This window comes from Phaseolus vulgaris, chromosome 7 (assembly GCF_000499845.2).
Source record: "Phaseolus vulgaris cultivar G19833 chromosome 7, P. vulgaris v2.0, whole genome shotgun sequence".
Taxonomy (NCBI): domain Eukaryota; kingdom Viridiplantae; phylum Streptophyta; class Magnoliopsida; order Fabales; family Fabaceae; genus Phaseolus; species Phaseolus vulgaris.
The window spans coordinates 30,507,284-30,532,030 of record NC_023753.2 but is presented as its reverse complement, the minus strand read 5'-3'; the positions used below and the strand labels follow the sequence as shown (position 1 = coordinate 30,532,030).

Genomic DNA, 24,747 nt, shown 5'->3' with positions numbered 1-24,747 from the left:
AACTGGATGCTTTAGGTGAAATGTCTATTAGAGACAACAGATTTTAACACAACTATATACCTAAGACTCGAATTCATAGATCTAACTTAGACTATAATATTAAATAAATAGTTATTTTTGTAGGATATTGTAATATAGACTTAATCATGTGATATTATCTTTACAACTTTTGTTAGATGATATCGAATTGTTAGATGATAATGTGGCTCAAAATATAAATAAAGAGTACTATACTGAATTTTTAAGATGGTGAACCCCGACAAATTGACATAATGTGGCCGAAAATAAAAAATAGTCACCAAACCAGGAACAGCACCGTTCCTGAATATTAGAATTAAATTATTGTATTTATGCCCCAATAATAAAAGAAGAAAAGATGCAGTCAGCATAATCCTTTAGGTAGGAGGAAAACATGCATAAGAGAAAAGTGCACCCCCTCCTACAGCCCCTTGGACCTTTCATCAAACAAAGCCGACCAGAATTGTCAGAAAGTCATTAGAGCAGCTTCCTCCATGCAACAGTTTCTATATCTCATACAACATACAGATGCTACTGGGCATGACAATCCCAGACAAATATCCTGCATTTCCCATTAAACTAATCAAATTCTATTCACATCAGGTATGTATGTACATACAGGTTAATTGCTACGCAAAGCTAGTAAGCCGTACATCATTTTACATACAGCACAATAACATAGTTCCATACTATGGAACAAAGCAACACTTGTGCTGATTCCTTGCCGCAAATTGTGTTTAACAACTCGCAATCAGTTCCACAACAACCACTATTGCTTCCCAGATTCTGGTGTATCTAGCTGACGTATTTTAACTTGGTAAACCTTCTTGGTCTGCTTATCATGAGTTGTTGGCCCCAATGCAGCTTCTTGATCCCTAGTAGGCATGCCATCCGTAGGTTGTGGTTTAGTCATCCATTTTGGAGATGGTATTGAAGGATCCATGTTCCGCACAAATCGGGGTTGTAAATTGGTTATCGGTCTTGAACTTGGAACCCTCAATGACCTAGGTCTCTCTCTTTCCTCCGTCGTTAAAGAAGAAAACTCAGTTTTCATATTGTGGAACTGTTCTTCACACTGTAACCTATCTCGTATCTTAAAATTCTGTCTGTCATTATGTCCACCATATTTTGGTGTAGTCATTACGCCATGGTGATTATATTGTCCATTATATCCACTTGCGTTCTCACCATAATATTTTCCATATCCAGGCGATCGAAGCCCGTTCATTGAATGATGGACTGGAGGTTGCTCCAGCAATCCATGGGATCTGTTATTTGATTTAATGTTGAGGGTGTTCTTAACAAGTCGATGAGCTGCTTCTCCCAGTTGAGATCCAGCTTTGGCTCCAGGTACTTGTGGCCTGTGTGGATGCATCATATACAGAATGGTCAGGCATGTCAAGTATCTCCAATAGAATAAATGACAGGTTTCATGCATCAAGAAAATTACATGCTCGGATTGAAAGTCACCGAGAACTTTTCAACTTCCACAACATTGATTTTTTCAAATATTCCACAAGTATACTACTTTAAGAAAACACTAATTAATAATTACTTCTCGAAATTTTGTAAATATAATTATACAAGACAATGAGCTGCAATTCCATACATCACTATTATGATTCAATGATTTGTTAACTTTTGTTCTCTTATCTTTCATTGATTTCTCATAAAAGCTGAAAATTTGGATATGCTTAAATGTTAAATGAAAAAGACCTGGAGGAGCACTATTGAATGCACACTATTTATCCATTGCTATGTTTTCATTCTTTTGAAATATGGACTTCACAGTCACACACTCACCCTATTTGGTAGCTATTCCATTGGCGGGCTCTGTTTCAGTTACATTTTTCACTCTATACGAACGTTATTTTGCTATATAAGGGCTCCGTTCTAACTATGCTAAAACATAAGCTTCATGCAATCAGTACGTATGTGTAGCTCTCATTGAAAAGAAGTTTATTTCCTTAGGTCTTAGGACAATCTATTGTTCCCAACAAAAGACTACAAATAAAATGTAATTCTTATCCAATGTCCACACCACATTATGGGATGCTGCTCTAAGGACGAAATACCATTTAGAAAAAACATGCAAACAATTATGTGTTACTGGTTTTTTATATATTGGCCTCTACATAGGTTGATAGTGAGACTCAATTGTTTTGTTTGACTTGTGGTTAACTAGTTTGGTAAATTATTTGTTTAAAAGTATTACATTCAGCACTATTGCATCCTTTATTGAATATGATACATTTCAAGCTATTTTTAATCATCTCTGAATGTTACAATTCAATAGGATCTTCAGTTTATGATTCAAAAATTAGTTAAAATTCAAGATTTGATAACCTTTGAAATATTAAACTAAACCATCAGTTTGGGCAGCGCTGCAATATTGTATGTTTACCCAGCCAACAAGAACATGAAATATATTGCACAAACCTGACATCCTCATGGAAACAGATTCTCACCTTTCTCTTGTTTGCAGTCGCTGACCAATATTGTCCTCATGCCACAGCACAGGAAAAGGTTTAACATCAGTGGCTTTTAACACCTGCAAACAGAAACAAAATGAAAGTGAGATCAATATAATTGAACCGAGAAGGAAACAGCAGGTATTGTTGAATTTACAGAGGAAGAGAGATAGAACAGAATATTTTAGACAGAATTTAGAGAATGAGAATGCTTTATTATTTAGTTAAATGTAGTAAACAGGTTATGTAAGATATGTATATAGCCTTATTGTGGAGACTATTCGCAAGGATACTCTCGAGGAAAATTCCTAGAAACCAACCAACGAACACTAAATGCAGTTAAACAAATGATAAATGAAGATGATATTTCCTAAGTACATTTACAGTTATTGTTTCAAACATGCGTCACCATCTAATTAAAAAGAACAAAAAACATAATAAGGTCAAAATATAGATAAGTCTGTCTGAACTAATTCCCCAAACCTAGTTAATAGTTTGACACGAGGAGTGGTTCTATGAGTATATAAATAAGAAACAGTTGTGATGTGAAGCTCCATCCATCAGATGAACTGATTAACTTTCCAAGTCAGATGCTAAGAGTAGTCAGTCACAACACAAACCTTGTTGGGTATTACTACACCATCTGGAAGTTTCGGGATATGATTGTGTCTTTGTGGGTTAAGAAATGTAATATTTCTGAAATACAAAAACACTAAACATGAGTTCCGTAGAGAAGATTAAATTATTCCATAGGTGTAGTCACAGAGGACAAAACTTACAAGACTTGGTTACAGTCAACATCTTGCAATCCTCTGATGGGACAAGATACAATAGAGCTGAAAACATTTCTTTCACAAAACCAAAGATATCCATTCATCCCACCACTACAAACAAGGATAACAAACAGGTATATGAGCCTATTAAATAGCTACCAGAATTCAAAACGATGAGTGATGACCACTAGCACATTCACCAACCTAGCATTTGTGTCAATTGGCCGAACAAATCTTTCATGTGGGGCTAATTGACTACAAACACGGGAATAAGATAAGATATCTGAAGCCAAATCATGTGCACAATTGACATATAGCAAATCAAGCATCACACTGTTCCGAAAGTGTTCTTCCTCCTGCATATAAGAAAACTGAAATTAAGCACTAAAGACACAATAATTAGAAGCTTTCATGAATTCTTTTGGTGTAAAACATGGACAATTCTGACGAAAAAATTGTCAAAAGTTATCTAGCTATTTGAAATATCTGTTAAAGTAAATATCTAAAAAAAATCCTCCAGCAATTGAGTAGCAAAAATAGAACAGAAGAAGATTATTAACACTCAACAAATTTATCTAGATAAAAATGGCTACAGTCAATCAACATTCGACAATTCCTACGTAAAAGAGTGGCAGCTGCATTTCCTACTGTGAGAATCCTGAACACATTTTATGCAACTCTTATCTTATTTTAAACATAAATTCACTTGGAACTATGCAAGAAGATAAAAAAATTATTTTATTGACATCACACCAATTACATTCTCATCGTCTCTATTTGTAATAAATAAATCTTTTAGAAAAGGAAATAAAGATATGCCGCAATGAATAAAAAGATTATAAAGATATTTTTTCCTGATTTCTATGGAAATATTGAGAATATTTTTTATCCTAATAATCCGCTAGTCACAACAAATTCCTAGTGGATTCAAGAAGAACCACAAGGTTTAATTTTACAGTTTAGTCTTTCATGCAACTCAACAACCAAAATTTTCATGAAACAAGTATTCTTAGTCAATAATTATAAATATACAACAATTCCTCCCCTTCCACATACACACATTCACTTAAAAGTTCCAAACCGTTAATGTATCTTCAATCTTTCTTGTGGCAGCAAGCAATTTCTTCTCATCAATAAATGGCAGCTTGGCCACACCCTGAAAAGCACCCACAGCAGTAGTTAAAAAACAACTTAACTCCCACTTCATTCTAAAGCATTCCTAATTTGTAAACATGCTATAATACCTGCCATGCAAATCGTTTTCCGTTCATATCAATCTCAAAGTCTGTCAAATAGGTATCCATGTAATATCAGATAAAGAAAATATGTCAGATTTAACAGAATTAATAATAAACAATTAATAGACAATTATCTCACCAGCAGGGTAAAAGTGAAAAATAGGAGATGAAGGATCAGTCATCAAATCTCTATATTTCTTAGGCAGTGCACTTGAACTGCAACAGAAAATAAATAAGTGAAACAGAAAGGATGGTAGAATAATTTAATTTAACCATAAGAGAAGGAAGAAACCTTGAAGCAGGTAGGGTACCCATGAGCTGATCAAATGGTTTAAATGGCTCTCCAAAGTGGAAAGTTATTTCCTGATCAGCTAGATCTTTAAAATCAGAAGCGAAGGGAGCATAATGATATGGGTAGTACCTGAAGAAATAATTAAAGTAAATAGTAAGAAGATTGAACATAGTCATGAATGATAATTCAACTCAAATGAAGGAACACTTCTGATGTTGACATCAAAGCCCAAGGCCATGATGAGAAGGATCATGACCAAGGCCCAACATTTTGAGGAGACTAGGCTGATTATATCTATAGCATTCTGGAGAGCTAAAATAAAATTATTGATATATTGCTTGCAGTTAGGATTTGAACAGAGAATCACAAGTTTAGTATGTGTGCACTTAACCAAGGGGTCAAATCAGCTTTACTGGCAAAACTCTAAAACTAAATTTGTATTAAAACATTTTGAAATTCAGAAAATGGATACGGATGATGTTGACAAACCAGTGAGAATATAGGGTTCTTCCTTGCATCTTGCAATCTTATCAACTATTCACCAATTGTGGCACTTATCCTTAGGCATATCAAACCTTATTTGTGGCACCTTCATTTATCTAGGTTTCTTTGTTTTGTTTTCAGTTACTAACTTTTAAATTGATTCCAATCTCTAACCCCTAAGTTCTCAAATTTTGTGTCAATTCTATTTGGAATCTTATCAACTTCTAGCAATTCAAGTCAATTCTATTAAGCAACTCAGCCTCATCAAGGCATCCAGTCTATATTATGTTAAGTTGTTTCTCAAACCACTATGGTAAAGTTGAGAACTGTAGCATTGAAGTTAACACATAAGGGAAAGATCTGCAACCTAGAAATTTTGCTCAAAGAAGAACAGATGTGGAGTGTGAACAGATACATTCATCAAGTTTCACTCAACTAATTCAATAAATCAAGAAAAAAAGTAAAGATACATTATTTAACAGTGTCATCATATCTGAAGTGCATACTTGTATCTTATAATATTCAGATCATCTTAATGCAAGCTCATTCATTACCCTAGGACTTCATTAAGCAAATAATAATAATAATGATAAAACCTCTAGACAGACAGCTTTCTAGCTTTACAAGTAGTTGCATTTGATTTTCTCAGAAACCAACAGTGGTGCTTTACACCAAAGTTGTGACTAACTGTTAGAAATATAAGAAATATAATATCTAAATTTTTTATCTTAGAATATTTGAAAGTATCTTAGATACTCTCTTAGGATTTATTCTTCTTTTATATTTTTATTTGTTTCCTTATTTAATTAAGATCTTTATAATTATAGGAATAACTTATTAATATCAGATCTATTGGAATGACTTATAGACAGATCATATCACGTATTTATTGTCATCAGTTTATATAAAATGAATTTATTGTGTAGTCCATACATACAGTTTTCATCATCTCTTTCATCTGTTTTCTCTCTTTCAATGCAGTACCATTCTTAATTACCTGTTTTGTGACTGTTATGCTACCGAGTTCCCCAAAACAAAACAAAAATGGAACTCTAATTAGTCAGTTTTTTTGTTGTATCTCTTATTTTTAATATGAATGTCCCTTTTCCACCGTGTCCTAATTTGGTTCCTTATTTAGTTAAGATATTTACAATTATAGGAATACCTTATTAGAATCAGATATATTATTATATTGATTTATAGACAAATCACATCATGTATTTTTGTCATCAGTTTATATAAAATGACTTTGTTGTGTAGTCCATACACACAGTTTTCATCATCTCTTTCATCTGTTTTCTCTCTTTCAACGTGGCCTGTGTTTGGCAAAACTAATTGAAAGCTATATTAGAGTGGTACCATCCTCCATGACATATTTTGTCACTATTCCTCTAGTGAGTTCCCCAAGGTAAAATATACAACTATAATTAGTCACTTCTTTCGTTGGATATTTTATTTCCAAGACTAATGTCACTTTTCCACCGTGTCCTAATTTGGTTTGCCACTAATACATAATTATTCTTAATTTGTGGCAAAGTGAAATACTTTTCATAACAAGCTAAAGTTTAATAAGCTTTAGTTTGCTTGAGGGGGAGTGTTAGAATAAAACAAATATATAAAGATGTTATCTTAGAATCTTTGATTTGTTTCCTTACTTAATCAGGATCTTTCCAGGAACATCTAATTAGAATTACATTTATTAAAATATGATTTATAAGCATATCATTTTATATATTTATTGTCATCAACTTGTATAATTTGGATACTTGTGTAGCCCATGCACACAGTTTTCAACATCTCTTCCATCTATTTTTCTCTCTTTCATGCATGTAAACACACCAACTTGCCAAGTGAATCACTGAAAAATGATAAACAAAAATAACTAAAACCTATAAATAAATAAAAAACCATCACTAACCACTTCCATGAGCTGACACCTTGATAATAATACCGGCAAATCCAACAAAGGCCTTCCACATATTTCAAGACCTAAAAGACAACTAAAACAATGAGCTGAATTCCAGTTCTAATATAAGAAATTAATGAGAATGAGAAGGATAATATTCACAAGAAAGCAAAATATTCAGAATCAATATATTGTCTATCCCTGTTACGAATGCACATGATGTCCACTTCTAGTTCATTAGATTTTGCAAAAATATTTATGAAATAAGAAGTTATTCTTCAGGGCACCATTGAATTTTGTTTAAACCAGTATCAGCAGATCTAAACCCATTTGAAGAACACATGCAGTTGGCGGGCATAAATAGACTACCTTTCCTCCTTTGGAACACAGGTAGGGAACAGTACCACAAAGTTCAAGAATCAAGACCCTATAAGTATAGCCACATCAAATAAAAAGGAAATGTAGAAATATGTTTGTATGCTTTCCCTTCTAAGTCAGAATGCATGTAAATGGACACAGTCAGCATTTATAAGATTAAATCACGTGTGGGCATTAGATTTGAATATTAGGGCATATCCAAGAACTGCAAAATCTTTTACAAGATTAGTCTTATGTCAGACATAGAACTTACAGTATCTTTCTTAATTTTATCAATCTGCTCAAGATTTGATACACCAAACTTTTCAGCATAATATCTTTCCTTGTATCCAGGATCCCCTAATTTAACCTGAAAAAATAAGAATCATTTAGTTCTAAAATTGATAAGCATTTATAAATTGCTCATTGGATTTGATGGGTCAAACATTGGTGTAGCCTCACTATCACAGACATGCTACCCTTAGTGTTTCTTTGGGAGCACTAGTAGAATTACTTTTGCAATCCTGAAAAGCAATTTTGGTGGTGTTCCAAAACATAAATACAGAAAATAAACTGGAAATATATCCTAATATTTAACCTTATCCACAAGTGAGGCTCGGGGTTCTCGAGGCATTTCTCCTCTTGCCCTAGCTCTAATCTCTTCATTATTTTCTGCAGCCTGTAAATACAATTACATGCCAGGAAGCAGTAACATATAAAAGCATATTAAAAGAACATATAGCTAAGGAATATCAGTTCATGAAATTTGTTAGAAAGCAGAATACCAGCCGAATGCAAACTCTTTTCTGAAAGATTTTATCTTCATGAATAGCAATGAACTGGATAAATCGTTCCACTCTATCTAAGAAAACCTGTGAGGTATAAACAATTTCACATTGCAATACTCGTTGAGAAAGAAGGAATTCCAGATTGGTAATTTAAGAGTTATATATACTAGAGAATGAAAATATAAGAAAGAAGCTTAAGAGATTAATGAAACTCCTAGTTGATTCATGTATTTATAAGAGTCCTTAGATAAGAGATACACTAAAAATATCTAAAAAGACTACACCAAGGTGACAGATAGGTATTACAAAAATTAAGTTAAACTATCATAACAAGTTAACTATTAAAACAAGTTAAATAATTCTAGCACATCCCCTTAAGTCTAAGCATACAAATTGTATGTACTAAACTTGGAACATATAAATTGAATTCAAGGTCTTCTCAAGGACCCAGTCAAAATATTTGTAAGCTGATCCTAAGAGCTGACAAATTCCGTGCAAATTTCCTTAGACAACAACTTTTCTCAAATGAAATAACAATCAATTTCTCCGGGTTTGGTTCTTTCAAGAAATTCAGGATTGGAAGTACTGTGAATGGTTGTTGGTTAACATGATACATTTTCATTTTTTGAACTTCACAAAATTTCAACGCTTAGAGGAATTATTTTATCCACACACAATTTCATAAGTGATTATATTTTGGCACTAGATTGAATATCCACATTCAGTTTCTAGCTTTCCAAGTAATAATATTGTTTCCAACAAGAACACAATATCCAATAATGAAATGCCTATCTATAGGAGATCCTGCCCAATCAACATCACAATGCCCATACATCTAACTATTTCTCTTGTCTTCGTATAGCAATATTAGTGCTAAAGCCTTTTTGAGGCATCTAAGGATGCAAATGATAACATTTTAGTGATTAAGACAAAAAAACTCGCCTAAACTGACTAACCACTCCAACTGCAAAAAAAAAAAGTTAGGTCTAGTAATACTGAGATAAATAAGTTTTCCAAAAAGTCTTCTATATCTTTCTAGCTTTGAGAAAGGTTCACTTTGCTCTTTTATTTAGATTAATAGGACTGTTCACACGTCTACAATCAATCACACCTATTTCCTTTAGAATATCTAATGCAAATTTTCTCTAAGAAATTACAATACCTTCCTTTGATTGAACTACTTCAATATCCATAAATGATTCTTTAGCTAAGAAATTTTAGTGGCATCATTATATGTAATGACTATGTCATCAAAATACACAAATGAGTACACAAGTTTCTTAGGACATACACGACATAAAAGACTGAATGATCTGTCAAACCAAGCATCTAGAGATAGTTTAAAATCATAGAGATTGGTGTATTTACCATCTAACACACACTCCTCCTGAGCAACAAAGCTAGGAGGTTGCTCCATGTAGATTTCCTCTTCTAGATAACCATGAAAGAAGACATTCTTGATCACCATGAAGGAAGACACTCTTGAATCAAGTATCTGTGAACTTTGACTTTGCATGGTTTTGGAAATCTAAGTTGTTGACAAACCAGATTGAGTGGGAGGTTGTGCTTGGCTGCTAGATTTTAGTCGTAGATATTTATGATATTTTTCATCATAAAACTTTGTTCAACCTTTTCAAATTTGGAGATATTGGTTGTCTTGTCAAGAAAGTCATGTAAAGAGAAGTTGTTCTCTTGAGTATGGACTACTATATTAAAATAAGAGCATTGAGGATACAATATGACCACTTCTTCCTCCTCGATTGTTACAACCTCCCTTTCCGTGAGTAGACAACATGGAAGATGATTCAACAGAATCATGAAAATTTCTACTGGTAAGGATGGGAACACAAACCAGTCGTGTTGTTAGACTTCCCATTGAGGAACCTCTTGAACATGTAGGATTTGAACATGATTAAATTTGGGATCAAGACACGAAGGATGACATTGACAACCATATAGAACTTATCCAACTTCTTAATTTTTTCCAACAAATCTACTTCTAAGTAGCTTATTAGGCTTTAGTAATAAAGGAAGTCATGTTGTGATTTGTATATTTAAGAGATGTCAACTTATGGGAAGAACTATAAAGACGTTGCATATGATTCGCAAAATTACTTTTAGCCTTTCCAAAAAAGGGTTACAAGTTTAAAAGATCCTAATATATTAGGTTCCACAAATTGCCACAACAAAGCACAAAGCTGAAAATTCATCTTCTTCCACTATTCAACTTTGTCTAATGGTATTTTACTATCACTTTCTTCCAAGTGGTCATAAAATCCTTGACCAAAAAACCAAAGCTCAAGAAATGTACACCGAGAGGTAACTCTTTCCATTAAGCTTCTCTAAATCAATTGTGAGAGTCCCCGAAAAAGAGGTGGGAGGTTCTGAAGACATTTTGAAGAAGAACGTAAAAAAAGGGATTTGAGGGGGACAAGTGGCTGCAACCTATGGGTTGAAACAATCAATGGTGGAAAACAAGAATTGAGGGTTGAAACATTGATAAGGGAGGCCAACAAACCCTATGGACCGTGCAGCATTTGGCTTTCCCACACCTAATTGGGTGCACAAAGATGGTGCATTTGAGGGAACATGGAGACAATCCAGCCTCCGTTATTGGTTGCATTCTCTATCACACAACGAAAGGAACCAAATCTAATACTCACCAGAGAAAATGGCAGTGGCCGAGTGGTGATGTACAGCGGAAGACAGTGGTGGACAGCAGAAGATGGTGGCAGATGTTAACTGTGAACAATGGATTCTCCGACACTTGATGAGACAAACATGACCAGGTGCTTGGTAGAGGATAAAAAAAGACAGTGGTCTGACAATGGTAAGTGGCGGTATTCTCACTTCAAGAACTGGACTTTAAACCTAACTTAATATAACCCAACTCGACAAGCAGATGACTAAGGACACCACAAAATCTTCACAGCTAGGTCAGTCATCTCAAAGACAAGGCCCCACCAAACCTCAGAAGAACCTTAACCGAGGGAGAACTGAACATGAACCAGAATACCAATTGTTCTTCTTTCTAGTCTTCTTACAAGACAGGTTAAGTAAATAAATTGGGCTCGCTTTGGACTTCAACTAGAACAATAAGTTAGAAGAGAGTGTACTTAGTATATTGGGCTTGTGTCAAACACACATAAAACCTAGCTTCTAGAAAGTCTCTCCCTGAACCACCCCTTAAGCTAGTCTATAGAAGGAGTAAGGCTTGTTTGGGAGGCACCTCACCTAGGCCTAACCCTAGCTGCCCCCTTCTCCTCTCTCCTCTCACTCTTGCCCACCAAGGCACCCTCTCTTATAAATAAGGTGTCTAGCCTCATGCATTTTCACCTTGAATTTAAATATAGAAAAGAAACTCTGCTTGAGTGTTTAGTGAGTTTTGTTCTCCTAAAAGTTCTTGGGTCTTATCTTGTGAGAGCGTACTCCAAGTGGCAACTCTTCACCACTCATCTTGGAAGCTCTCATTCTTCCAAGTGGCGTGACCCATCTTCCACTCCATAAGCTTTCTCTCATCTTTCTCTTTTGTTTTCTTCCATTACACCTTCCATAATTCCATTTCGTTTGTGTTGTTGTTTTCTTCTTTTATTTTTCGGTCATAATGCATATACATTGTTTCCTTTTTTATTTGTTCCATTCCGCAAACATCATCATCTTCACTCTATAATTGTGTTTTCTCTTTTGCTCTTTAGAAGAGAACCTTCACACTTGCTTAACCACTTGGTTAAGTTCGTGTCTAGTGACAATCTTCTTTGAGCTTATCACCATATTTGCTAATCCAAAAATCATAAACAAAAGTGCAACCTCTAAAAATGTGCAATCCTAAAATCAACTCACATCATAACTCAACCTTATAAAATCAGCTTGACACTCACTTACATACTATGAAATGTCCAGTCAATGTGAGATCTCCAACAAGACAATGATAGAGAGAGCAAAATTGACCCACTCTAATACCAACTTGAGAATAAAAATATGAGAAAGAATGCTCAAGAGATTAATGCATCTCTTAGCTTATTCATATATTTACAAGAGTCCTTACATTAGAGATACACAAAAAAGATCTGAAAAGACTACACCTAGGTGAGAGATTGGTATTACATAAATAAGTTAAACTATCCTAACAAGTTAACCTATTCAAACATGTTAAACAATTCTAACATATCCAAAGCACAAAACAAGCAACTGACGTGAAGAGATATTGCTAGAGAAGACTTGATCATGCTAAAGAACAAATTATAACCGAGTACCATACTACAAAACAGAAAGATTATATAAGTTAGTTTGATCACAGAAAATAAATTTACCTCGCCCACGTCAGTAAGATAACCACCTATGACAGAAAATTCCTTTCTGTATATATGCATCAATAAATTTATAGCCCCCTGAAATAGTACAAAGTTTATCAAAGATAATAACATTCTTAAATAGAAAGAGACAAATATTGAGAGGAACATAAGTCATAACCAAAGAATGTTTAGATCCCACACATCCCAAATATAGTCGTAATAAAATGTAAATGGCAATGTGATATTTTTTGTTTCCAGCCGTCACAGCTCAGTGTAACATGGTGCATTTTGGATGCTTACCTCCCTGATCTCTAATGTTGGCATATGTGGAAGGAAATCATTGCCAACAAAGAAGCATAGAAATACAAAATCGTCCACAACTCGTTCAAAGTCAATCTCAAATGGAGGGTTGGGTATCTCCAATTCAAATTGCAAATATTCACGCAGCACCCAGATGTTAAGAAACTGTAAATAATATGAATTAACTTAAAATTGAAAACAAACAGCATAGAAATATAAAAAATTCACATCAATTTGTCGGACTTTAATTCTCAAACCTGATATTTCTTCTTGTGAATTGGGCTATCATCAGGAGTATCAAAGTCCTCAACTTGACAATCAGCCGCAAAATGCCCAACTTGGCCACACGAAAAACACCTATCCTGTTGACCAGGTAAAGTAACCACCTGTTCATGCATTAAGCAATCATTTGAGACAATCCATAGAGATCAATGAGCTAATAATATCATAAAAAATCATGCATTGGAAACTAACCTCCCTCAATATTGAGAAGTGAACCTCATGCGTAGCTAAGGAGAGCATAATCAAATCAGCATCCTGGTTTAAGGATTGTATCATACAAATATCAAGGAAAGGATAAAGACACCAAATACACATAAAATGAAAATTCAAAAACAGCACAAAAACTCACCAATCCATACAAACAATGTCGAGTATTTGGATTGAAACCAGGAAGGTTGCGTTGTAACCGGATGTATTCCATTATTTTATGTTCTCCTTCACCGGGTGCATTTGAATCAGACAATATAACCTTCAAATAATTAATCACCCAATGCAGCCCCATAAATAAATATATAGAGACAAAGTATCCTGAAAACCAGATGTGTAAAGAAAAAAATATACGGGATTACTCCACAGAAAGGAATGATCCATCTTCAAGGTATCAAGAGACATAACATAAGGAATTAATTGGATAAGGTGTCAATTGCACCTTTGTATTCCGCCAGCTAGGATTGTAGTTCAGTCTAGTATGTATATAATACTGGAGAGCCACTGACAGGGTTGCCATAAATTGAGTTCCAGGGGTAATGACATTAGAGTCTGAAGTCTCACGCTTGTCTTTAGAAGACAAAATGTTTTGCTCACCCTCAAACTCTTTCCTCAGCCTTTCCTCTTCAGCTTCCTATAAGGTCACATAAGCACAGTAACTCAAACTTCACCACAAAAAACGTAGGAGTCTCTTGCATGCATATGAGCAATATTAACATTCTTACAGTCTCAGCAGTGTCTTTTGCAGCTCGGAAGCGCCTAGAACGTTGCTGATTCATTTTGGCTCTTGGTGCAACACCATCTGAAAATTACAAAGTAAGAAAACAAGATGCAAAAGCTGAAGCAGTAAGGAACAAATGAAATGATAACGTTGGTTCAAAGTAAAAACAGAAGCCAGGAACTATCAGTTTGAAAATTACAGACACACAGAAAGATTGTAAGCTTCAGGAAAATTGAATACACCAATGTAAGCTTTTGATTTCCCAATGTCAGTTTAAATGTGGATTACATTAAGGTAAACAAAGGTCTTGACCTTCGTCTTGCACATTTACTTATTTACATTCGAACTCTTTAGCCTTTTCCTATGTTAAATTATCCTATTCTAGCTTAGAATAGAAATAGCTTATTAGGACGTTCGGCTTTGTTGGGTCTATAGATATAGATAATCTTTCTACTATTACATTACATTGAGTTTTCTTTATTCATAAAATGTGAAAATGAGTCCAAGGAGCACTCCATCCTAGAGCAATACTCTAGGTTTAGCAGGGGAGTACTTGCCAAGAGGAGAACAGTTGTGTCATTTTGTGTCATGTGAGTCAAGTTCATTTTGCTAGAAAACGAAAATTACTAAGAAAGAAGAGAAGAGTACATCAGAAGGGATAAGACATCCTTGTAGAAACAAAGGTACTGGAAATCAACGAAAACGAGAAAAAAAAAAACCATAAATGTATTAACTCATACCAATTGCAAGGTAGAGAAGCTTCCTTGGACGAACCAACGAATAGAGATGGTCAATGTAATCAAATACAGATTTAAACACATCATCATAGGTAGCAGGTGCCGGCTGCATTCCAAGATTTAACGGAAGTTCAGCAAAACCAATTAGCAACTCAAACAGAAACATAACATCACATCAATCCACTATATAGTAGCTAATTGAATTAAGAAAATCAGCACCAGAGCTTCAAACGTGAAGTATAAGCCGAAATTCGGAACTTCATATTCCATCCAGGCTCGGAGTAAGGAGGAGGAAATAAGAAACGCTATGTACTAACCTTGCCATCGGGGTGAAAACAAGGGTGGATAATGCCGTTCATGTCCAAGTACAAGTTGTCGAATTCCATTCCGTTGAGGTTAGGTTTAGACGCGTCGATAGGCAACGGAACGCCGTCGTCGCCGACGGCGGGTTCATCCTCGATTACGTCGGCGATGCAGAGCGGGTAGCGGTCGGCGAGCCACCGGTAAAACGCTGGCACTCCCATGGTGACAGTAACAGCTGAGGTGGGTTGGTTGGTTCGCAAACGACGGAAAGAGAGAAGAAAAGTTTGGATCTGAGTCGTTCCCACTGCCTTTTCTGTTCATCCGATCAGAGACATCTATATTCGGGCAATTGCTTCCTGCACCCTATCAGTTATGACTGACACCGACACACTTTTAAAAATCCTAAAATGCCTTGTCTTCTTCATTTACGGATAAAAATATCCAGAACTGATCGTTGCTTACGGATAAAAATATCCGGAAGTCACAGTTGTGCCTACGGATAAAAATATCCGGAAGCCAGCCACAGTTTTGTCTACGGATAAAAATATCCGGACCCAACTATATTCCGGATAAGAATATTCGTAAGTCAAAACAAACTTACAGATAAAAATATCCGGACCCCAAACTCCCTTACGGATAAAAATATCTGCACCTCTCAAAAGTCACTTGCGGATAAAAATATCTGCAACTCTCACTCACTTATGGAAAAAAATATCCGGAAGCATGACGTACCTTCGAATCTGATGCTCTGCCTGCGATAATGGAGGTCACGGTGCTTGCGATAATGGAGGTCACGGTGGATCCAGAAGCATGACGTACCTTCGAATTTGCTTGAAAGAAACTTTAGGCTCATGTTTTGCCTGAAAGAAATGACTTCATATCTACGTTACAAAGAAAACATAAGGAAAAACAATAAATGTTGATTATCATATTCAGTTGCTTCCCCTGAGCTTGAGCTCTCAATGATCCATGCTTTCATGCCAACTTTTTATCTTTACTTCTATCCTCCTTTTTAACTAGCATCAAATGGGGTGGACCAATTTATCAATCAACATCCTCCATATCTTCATCGTCTAATGATAACAACATTGGAGCAAACGAGGTTGTTGGCAAGGGGGTTGAAAATTCAAACAAACTATCTAGTAAATTGTTTAACTTATCATCTAACCAAATGTCTAGTAGAAATGTTTTGGGAAAACCATCTAACAGATTGGTCTAACAAAACAACAAAACATGAGCAACAACAAGCGTAACAATAGGTCAAACACAATAATTTATCTTGGTTCACCCAAATTCGGTTTACATCCAGTTCCCTTAAGCATATGCTTAAGAGTTTCCAGTAATCAACACACTTCGTTTCAACGAGTATTTGAAACTTTTTCATGTAACAACAAGTACTTTCACCTCTCCAAGTTACACCTTTTTAACCTCCCTTAAGATTAAGAACTCTTAAGAAAACAAAGAACACTCTCAAAGAGAGCACACAAAAAGCTAACAAGGATATCACTTCATAGTGTGAAGAATTACAATGATTTAACACACAATCCAAAAGATTAAACACTTTAATAGCTTGATTAGACGCTTACTATAATTATTGTAATTTCAACAATATCACTTGAACATCTTGAATTGCTTGGCTTGCCCCCTCCTTCTATTTTTCATCTTCAATCCCTTTATTTAGCTTTTGGATAAGTTTGGATTGGTTAAGTTTAGATTTTGTAATATTTTCATGTCTTCATACTTTTGGTGATAAATGCTCAAAATAAAAACTTAAATTTGCAAACTTTCAAAGAAAAATTTGCTTCGAATTTGTTTAAGAAACTATTTTGAAAGTATTTGTAATATGGGTTACCAAAAACAAATTAATACATAATCAAAAAATCTTTTCATTTCAAATAATATGTGATGTAAAAATTAGAATACTTGCAACATTTAAAATAATTTTTAATTAAAAATGTGCTTAAAGTATCATAACATGTTGAAGGAGCTTGTTTGAGTCCATACAAAATTTTGTTCAATTTTAAAACTTGATATGGAAAAGTATAACTTTCAAGAAGTTGTTCTATATAGACTTATTTCTTGATGAAACTATTTAAGAAAACACTTTTAACATCCATCTGATATAACTTTATTTTACTGAATAGAACAAATAACAATAAGATTCATATAGCCTCTAGTTGAGCTACAAGAGAAAACAGTTTTAATATAGTCTATACCTTCCTATTGTAAGTGTCATTTGACTATTAGTCTAGCATTATTTCTTACGACCTTATCTTGTTCATCTAACTTGTTCTTTAACACACACTTAGCTCTCATGATAGCTTTGTTCTTAAGGGTTTTGACAAGTGTCTAGATTATTGTTGTCTAATCTTTTACCTTACATCTCGTAGAAACTCCTTCCTCATTATTTCCTATGTTAGCATCGACATGAATAGTAAAATTGAATTCCTGCTAGACAATTATCTTTCTTCTAGTAATGGACCACACAGATGGCCTCCTGTACTCATCTAAAATTTATTGTTTTACCAATTAATACAAGCCACTAGACTTTTCATTCACAATCTAACAATCATTTTAAATCAGTACAAATCAATCCTCCACACCTTACGTGACCAATACAAAATGTAATATTTAGGGTAGAATAGGAGCTTTGAATATCTTCATTTTTATTTTGAATGTTTTAGGCAAAAAAAAATGTATATTTATGGTATTTTGATTATGGGTAAGTGTTGAAAAAAAATATTCTTCTTTAAAGAGTTAAAGTGTTCGAAAATCCATATTTGTATCATTACTATTATGGGTAAGGATAATTTTGAAATTATTTGAAAAAGGGTGTGCAAAGTTTTTCTTGAGGAAGGAAAAAACTATCTAAGCCAGGAAAAAAACTACCTAGGGAGAAACTCCAGATGTGATGTGTAAAGTCTTTTTTTTCTGCATAATGTTGCAACTTTTGGATCTTAGCGAGAAGACGCCAACACACTGTATTATCATATTCCATTGATATAATAAAAGACAATGAATTGCTTGCCAAAATTTACACCAATCCAAGATATTTCAGTTCTCTGTCTTTTGTGAGTCTGAAACAGTGAACCATCCTTGTATTCAAAGTTTTGCTTCCTGTCACTGAAAACATAAAATTGAAGTTCTACTTGGTAATTTCAATCTCCATATTTTCGTGCTGCGAGTTTTTGGTTCTGATCTTGTACTCAATGATGGGTCAACTGTTATGGTGTTTTCTTTAGTTGGTGGTTCTTGTCTGTGAAAGATTTTCATTGGGTTGTTCATAACATAACTTGTTTAAGGAATCAATAGGCACAGGTTGTCATTGTTGGAGACTAATTATATGACAAGCTAAAATCTTTTCATTTTCTACATGTAATTAGCCTTCGTCTGGCTTGCAGGTGTTCTTGAGTTGATAGCATGGAGCCAAAGTGTGCGATTAAGAAGGATGTCACTGAAGTAGAGCTATTTCTCTGTCCTCCTTTTACTTTCAAACTGATTTATTCTACTCCACCATGTTTGTGGTATTTTCTTTTCCTTTTACATTTTGTTGAAAATTATGAAGTATTTTTTCTGTTCATTGTGCAGTTGATAGGGAATACCCCAATGGTGTATCTGAACAACATTGCGGAAGGATGTGTGGCCCGCATTGCTGCTAAACTGGAGTACATGCAAGCCTGCTGCAGTGTCAAAGATAGGCATGGAATCCCTTGATTTCACAAACTAGAGCTATTTGGATCTGTAAGGTTTTAAGATTTATCTTTGAGGTTTTGTGAATGATAATCTTCTTTTTCTCACTCAGGATTGCATTGAGCATGATTGAGGATGCTGAGAACAAAGGTCTTATTACCCCTGGAAAGGTTAGCTGTGTTAAAGTTCATTTACATATCTGGATTCTGGTGAGGAGATTCTTTGGACAAAACAGCCATGCACTTCTAAACATGGCTTTTATTTGGACAAAATTTTGTGTTGCCTCGGGCATGTGACAAAACAGACATGCACTTCTAAACATGGCTTTTATTTGGACAAAATTGTTTTTTCCAATCACTAAGGGCGTTTTTGATTTCCATTTTAAAAAATGGTTTAGTTTTCGAAGTCCTGCTACCAGAGAGTAGAATGTGGAATTGAGAGAGTTGAACAAGATGAAAATTGAAGATAAGAAAAAAAAGCAAAACATCTCTAGGCTGTTCCGTGTTTTGAAAATATTTCTTAAAACTTAAATAAGATTTGGGAAAGAAACTGATTGCTGAGTAGTGTATAATTGGTTTAGAAAACAGTTTTTAAAACCAAGAGTGAGAAAGGAATCAAACAAGTTCTAAATGTTCTTCTACTTTGGCCTGTAGTAATATTATTTTTGAGTTTTGGGCAACAATGTTTTTCAAATCATAGTAAGGAAACATGGTTTATTGAGATTGTCCAATATTGCTGGCTTATAATGCTGAAGAATTGGCCCTTTCCACACTCCTCAGACAGTTATTATGTTGTTTGTATTGTTGAAGATACTGAATTTAGTATTTTTTTACTGATGGTTGAAAAGACTGTCCTGATCGAGTATACAAGTGGTAACACGGGCATAGGATTGGCATTCATAGCAGCATTGCGGGGCTATAAACTTCAGGTGGCTATGCCATCTTATGTGAGTCTTGAGAGAAGAATTATACTGCGAGCCTTTGGAGCTGAGGTATATCTTACAGACCCAGACAAAGGAATTGCTGGGATTATTGAGAAGGCAGAAGAACTACTAGCCAAGGCGGCTGATGGTGGTTATATTTTCAAACAATTTGAAAATCCTGCCAATCCAAATGTATTCTCATTATTCACTACACATTTCTAGTTTGGTGGTTGCCTTGTATTAAGAAAAATTGCAACTGATTAATTTGCCATTGTTGTAGATTCATTATGAGACAACGGGCCCAGAGATCTGGAGAGACTCAGGAGAGAAAGTTGATGCTTTGGTTGCAGGGATAGGAACTGGTGGAACAATAGCAGGTGCTGGAAAATTCCTCAAGGAGAAAAACCCAGACATCAAGGTAGATTTTTTTATAGAGCATACTTTGCTGGCAGTGATCATGTGATGTGACAAGTTTTCTTATACTAACTTTATAAATTCTTCTTCGTTCCCCCCAGCTGTATGGTGTGGAACCGTCTGAAAGTGCAGTTTTGAATGGAGGAAAGCCAGGTGATTTTACCATCTTTCACCACTTTATTTGATCTGCCTATTCCAAACTGCTTTGGTGAGTCTGCTGTACTGCAGAAAGTCTGTCTCATCTAAAGTGATTTTGCTATAATTTAGCCTCACACTCACATCCAACAACTTCCTTTGTCCACCCTCTCTAATCTCTCTTATATATGTTATTTGGCCCTGCACTCTCACCCAACACCCTCCTTCACCTAACTTTTCTCCCTGGATACTAAATTGGACATCTTCGCCCACTCACAAATCCCTACTTCATCCTCCACACTGCTCCTCTCCTAAACCCTCCAAACACCTACACTAAAAAGATATGCTTGACAAGCACCAATCAAAATATGAGAAAGTGGCTTTAGGCGACTTATTGTTGATCCAAGTCTATGTTTTGAGTTGTGCCATCCCAAAATCTCATCACCATCCACCTTACCTTTCCTGATCACTACATCATTCCTTTGTTTGATTCCATATTGACCATACTGCAGCCACCAACATGCATTTCCATTCCAAATTACCCTTCTTGTACACCTATTAACAATGAGTATTGTTGCAAATGTTGTATCGGATAATCAGAATGTTGCAAATGTTCTTGTACACCTGTACCATTTAACGTAGTAGCATGTCCTTGTTCAACTCTATTTAGAGCAAGTCCCCAAACAAAAAGATGAGCTGCTAGTAACAACGCCTTAATCTTCCAGAACTTTTTTAAAAAACTCCATATTCTCATTTGTAAGATTATCCTGCGACATGATCTAAGCCAACTTTACCGAGAAAGATCTAGATTTCTCTCCCTTCCACCATCTCTCACTGGACTAATACCTAATAGCTCCTGTCTTAATTGCTCCACTCCAAATTCCATTCCTCCATCTTCCCATCTCCTGCACTAAGCCCTCTTTAAGGTTAGAATTCATAAACAACCTCAAATACTTTTTGTCATATGTCTCCTCCCCAGTTCACCTATCAGCTCAAAATTGTATATTTTTGCCACATCCAATCTTTCATGTCATATATCAACCAACTCATCTGATCAGTAGATCCAAACGTCTTCCTTAAATCCCTCAACCACCTAGATTTGTGCCTCATTTTGCATTCCTTTTTAAGACTTATCCAGTTCTTGTATTTAGATTCCAAGACTTGCTTCCACAACCCATTGCTCTCTGTAGCCATCTTCCATTTCCACTTTGCTAACAAAGCTTCATTAAACAATTTTATATCCTTGACTCCTAGGTCTTCTGTTTTCATATTTTATCCCAATGGACCCAGGCTATTCTCCTTCCTTCACTCCCCCAACCTCACATAAACTCTCTCTGGATACGTGTAATCTTTATTATAACCGATACTGACATTTTAAAGAAGGACAAGTAAAAGAGGTATTGAATATTTTAACCTATCAGCTGGACTCAGTTTTCCTATTTATCATTTAACTTTAATTGTAATCTAGATACTAAATGTTTTATTTGTTAAAATGTGTCTTTCCTTCACATGCGTAAATTCTTAAAAAGTTATCTTTAACTAGAGGCTTCTGTTTACTGACTGTTTTTTTTATAATTTGCACAAATTTCAAAGGTAAGCACCTGATCCAAGGACTTGGTGCTGGTATCATTCCCGCCGTTCTGGACGTTAATATCCTAGAGGAAGTTGTTCAGGTAGATCTCAACACTAACACATTGGCATTCAATTTTCAATTTTGGTCCAAAAACTGGCTACTTCCTTTTATATAGATCAATTTTGCTATGAATGCACTTGAATAATGCATGAATATCTATCTAACCATTGAATGACCAAACCATATAATTTGTTTAGTAATGGGTATTGATTGTATTTTTCAAATATTTCATAATGCACTCTACTTAATTGTTATATGCCAAATAATTTTTAAAGGACTAGTAACTTTTTAGTAATACACAGGTTGTTGTCTCCTTGAGAAAATATATTTCTGATCCTTGTTTGAAGAAGATGCTTAAAGTTTTTCAGATTAATTAATCAAACATGGGTAGAAAAACATATACAAGGAAAAAGAATGGATCTTAACTTATCATTTTGTTTCTCTGTATGATAACTGACCAGGAAAAACTCGTTGAGCCAAAGTAGCTCATGAGTTTAGAACGAACGAGCCATCTTAAGTCGAGAAAATAGACTTACTATCTTGTCGAATTAACATTGAGTCATGCACACTCCAAGCGTACTCAGCCTAAATTCAGACCTTCATTGTTTCACATTCTCATATTTGACACTCGAAGTAGTTTCTTGATTTTGCATGCTTGGATGTGTGTCAATTTTGGCAGTCAACATACTTGGCATGTACAAGGAATGCTACCAATATTCTCTCTTTCACTCTTTCTTTAATACTCTCTTTACCATTGACTGATATTTATTGAAATTACAACTTTTGGCGGGTCTTATTTCTAAATCAGAAGAAGATTATTAAATGAGATTGTTATAGATAGTTCTTTCAACATTTTTCTGACATATATTAGCTATTATATGCGATCTATCAATCTTCAATGACAGTGAAGCGTATTAATGCTAGATTTTTTATTCTTGAAACATGCTAAGATTTTAAGCAAATTACACAATGCTTCCTTTTCTAGCTACTTATATTAAGGGATGCTAAACAAGGTTTTATGAACTGCAGATTTCAAGTGAAGAGGCTATTGAAACTGCGAAGTTGCTTGCCTTGAAAGAAGGTTTGCTGGTATGGTAATTTGTGATAGAGCTGTTGCCTTTACTGTAATTTCCATACGGTTCTTCCTGATACATGTGAACCTGTACATTTGTAATTGCAAGTATGCAAATAATTATTTTTCATGTTGATTATATGAACAAATATTTTGCAGATGGGAATTTCATCGGGAGCTGCAGCAGCAGCAGCAATAAAGGTTGGGAAGAGGCCAGAAAATGCAGGAAAGCTCATTGTTGTAAGTTTGTAAATTTCTGAAAATTGCGTAATGTTTGCATTGAATGGAAGATTATTAGTTAATGTCAATGCTTAATCTTTGTCGTGCAGGTGATTTTCCCCAGTTTTGGAGAACGCTACTTATCTTCACCACTGTTTGAATCCATCAGGCAAGAAGCTGAACAAATGACATTTGACTAAGGTGCACAAAATAGCTGAAGTTAGTACTCATCGAGTACATGTTTAGCAAAGTTGTTGGTGTAAAATAAGTGGATGAACCCCTGGATTGAAAACAGAATCAAAATAAGCCCAACGACACTTATATGAGGTTTCAAAGGTTGTTTTGAGATCATCTAAGTACAATCAAAATAATCACAGGTTAACTTTTATGCATCAGTTTTAAAAAAATTGTACTCTCAACTCAACCAATCAGAAATCATAGTAAGTATAACAATGTAGAAATCTATTATTATACTATCAGTATATACACTATTTACTCTACTCAAATGCTTTTAAAAAGTAAGGCCAAATAAGTTAAAACCAAAAACCAAATTCTTTCTACCAGAGCTTTAATTAGAAAACCATAAACATTAGCAATGTTAGTTATTGTGAGTTTGGAATTTTAACCCAAGCAAAAACAGTTTACTAGTGGTTTACGTATGTTAGAAAAATCCAAGTGTGATCAGAGAAAGTTGAACAATATATAAGAAAAAAAACTTATATATTCATTAAATTAAGGTTTTTGATGGGATGTGTTGTTGATACCTCATGGAATTTTACTTGGATCTTATTCTTGTGGCATCTATAATGTCCTTGTTGATCAATCTGTGTCAAATTCCAAAACAAAGTCTTGGCTCTTCATATGGCTGACCACACAACATGCAAGTTGAGGTTTGATTTTATGTCCTTAGGGTATGAATAGGGTCATAGAAAAGGTAGCAATCTCAAACTTTACATCAAACTGCAGGATATTTTGCACAAACGAACTTCTTTTCCATCCATTAGCAGTTACTCAGCGTTTTTTTGTGTGTTTTTGGAAGAGCAAAAAGCTCTTGTATGGGCAACTATTTTCACGTCTATAAAATGTTTGGTCGACAATAAATTAGAAAAAAAATATCTTATTTTTTAAATTCAAAATAATTAAATGTTATGAAGAGGCTTACATTAGTGCATCTATCAAAATTCGTACACAAACTTAGAATTGAAATGACGGACAAATGAAATGTTATGTTCTTTTTTCCAAACAACTCTTTGAGATGGCTTGCGTAGATGAACACGAGTGTTATTGATTTCCTTATTTCTCATAAACTAGAACACCTTCCCAAGTCATGCTTGAATAAATAAACAAATAAAATGATAAAATAGAGTAAAATGAATTTTTCTTCATTTTGAAATTAAAAAACTTCAAAACTATTTGAATTTGTTCACTTATAGAACTTAGAAGACTATTCTACTCTTAAATGGTCTTCAAATCATCTTGATCAAATACTTCACG

At 34.7% G+C, this 24,747-nt stretch overlaps 2 protein-coding genes across 4 annotated transcripts; one reads left to right on the top strand and one right to left on the bottom strand.

The window, feature by feature from the left end:
- Positions 1 to 547: 547 nt before the first annotated feature.
- LOC137829895 (5'-3' exoribonuclease 4-like) lies at positions 548 to 15,601 on the bottom strand. Of its 2 annotated transcripts, none has more exons than XM_068636916.1 (22): positions 15,183 to 15,601; positions 14,869 to 14,971; positions 14,133 to 14,209; positions 13,850 to 14,041; positions 13,550 to 13,669; positions 13,393 to 13,455; positions 13,176 to 13,304; positions 12,919 to 13,083; positions 12,637 to 12,714; positions 8,324 to 8,410; positions 8,137 to 8,217; positions 7,813 to 7,908; positions 7,194 to 7,264; positions 4,793 to 4,921; positions 4,640 to 4,716; positions 4,507 to 4,547; positions 4,344 to 4,418; positions 3,467 to 3,618; positions 3,269 to 3,373; positions 3,110 to 3,185; positions 2,487 to 2,569; positions 548 to 1,379 (listed from the first exon to the last, which is right to left on the bottom strand). In XM_068636916.1, the coding sequence occupies exons 1-22, from the start codon at positions 15,387 to 15,389 to the stop codon at positions 788 to 790; spliced, it is 2,799 nt and encodes a 932-aa protein (XP_068493017.1). In that variant the 5' UTR covers positions 15,390 to 15,601; the 3' UTR covers positions 548 to 787. The 2 variants fall into 2 exon arrangements, with proteins under 2 accessions (XP_068493017.1, XP_068493019.1); XM_068636918.1 differs by having other exon boundaries at positions 13,550 to 13,728; positions 15,183 to 15,536.
- Positions 15,602 to 18,016: 2,415 nt separating this feature from the next.
- On the top strand, positions 18,017 to 23,714 carry LOC137829886 (cysteine synthase-like). 2 transcript variants are annotated; one of them, XM_068636904.1, is made up of 11 exons: positions 18,017 to 18,320; positions 18,570 to 18,627; positions 18,757 to 18,866; positions 18,971 to 19,028; positions 19,706 to 19,972; positions 20,061 to 20,198; positions 20,296 to 20,347; positions 21,923 to 22,002; positions 22,992 to 23,051; positions 23,194 to 23,274; positions 23,364 to 23,714. In XM_068636904.1, the coding sequence occupies exons 2-11, from the start codon at positions 18,589 to 18,591 to the stop codon at positions 23,451 to 23,453; spliced, it is 975 nt and encodes a 324-aa protein (XP_068493005.1). In that variant the 5' UTR covers positions 18,017 to 18,320; positions 18,570 to 18,588; the 3' UTR covers positions 23,454 to 23,714. The 2 variants fall into 2 exon arrangements, with proteins under 2 accessions (XP_068493005.1, XP_068493004.1); XM_068636903.1 differs by having other exon boundaries at positions 18,205 to 18,486.
- Positions 23,715 to 24,747: the final 1,033 nt, after the last annotated feature.

Excerpts from the sequence above, each read along its gene's own strand:
- LOC137829895 (XM_068636916.1), bottom strand. The coding sequence starts at position 15,389 with ATGGGAGTGCCAGCGTTTTACCGGTGGCTCGCCGACCGCTACCCGCTC. Across the intron at positions 13,670-13,849 it reads CTAGCTGGCGGAATACAAAG|GTTATATTGTCTGATTCAAA; the intron begins GTGCAATTGACA and ends AATTATTTGAAG. Across the intron at positions 4,419-4,506 it reads GAAAACGATTTGCATGGCAG|GGTGTGGCCAAGCTGCCATT; the intron begins GTATTATAGCAT and ends GGTGCTTTTCAG.
- LOC137829886 (XM_068636904.1), top strand. The coding sequence starts at position 18,589 with ATGGAGCCAAAGTGTGCGATTAAGAAGGATGTCACTGAA. Across the intron at positions 19,029-19,705 it reads GTCTTATTACCCCTGGAAAG|ACTGTCCTGATCGAGTATAC; the intron begins GTTAGCTGTGTT and ends ATGGTTGAAAAG. Across the intron at positions 20,199-20,295 it reads AGAAAAACCCAGACATCAAG|CTGTATGGTGTGGAACCGTC; the intron begins GTAGATTTTTTT and ends CGTTCCCCCCAG.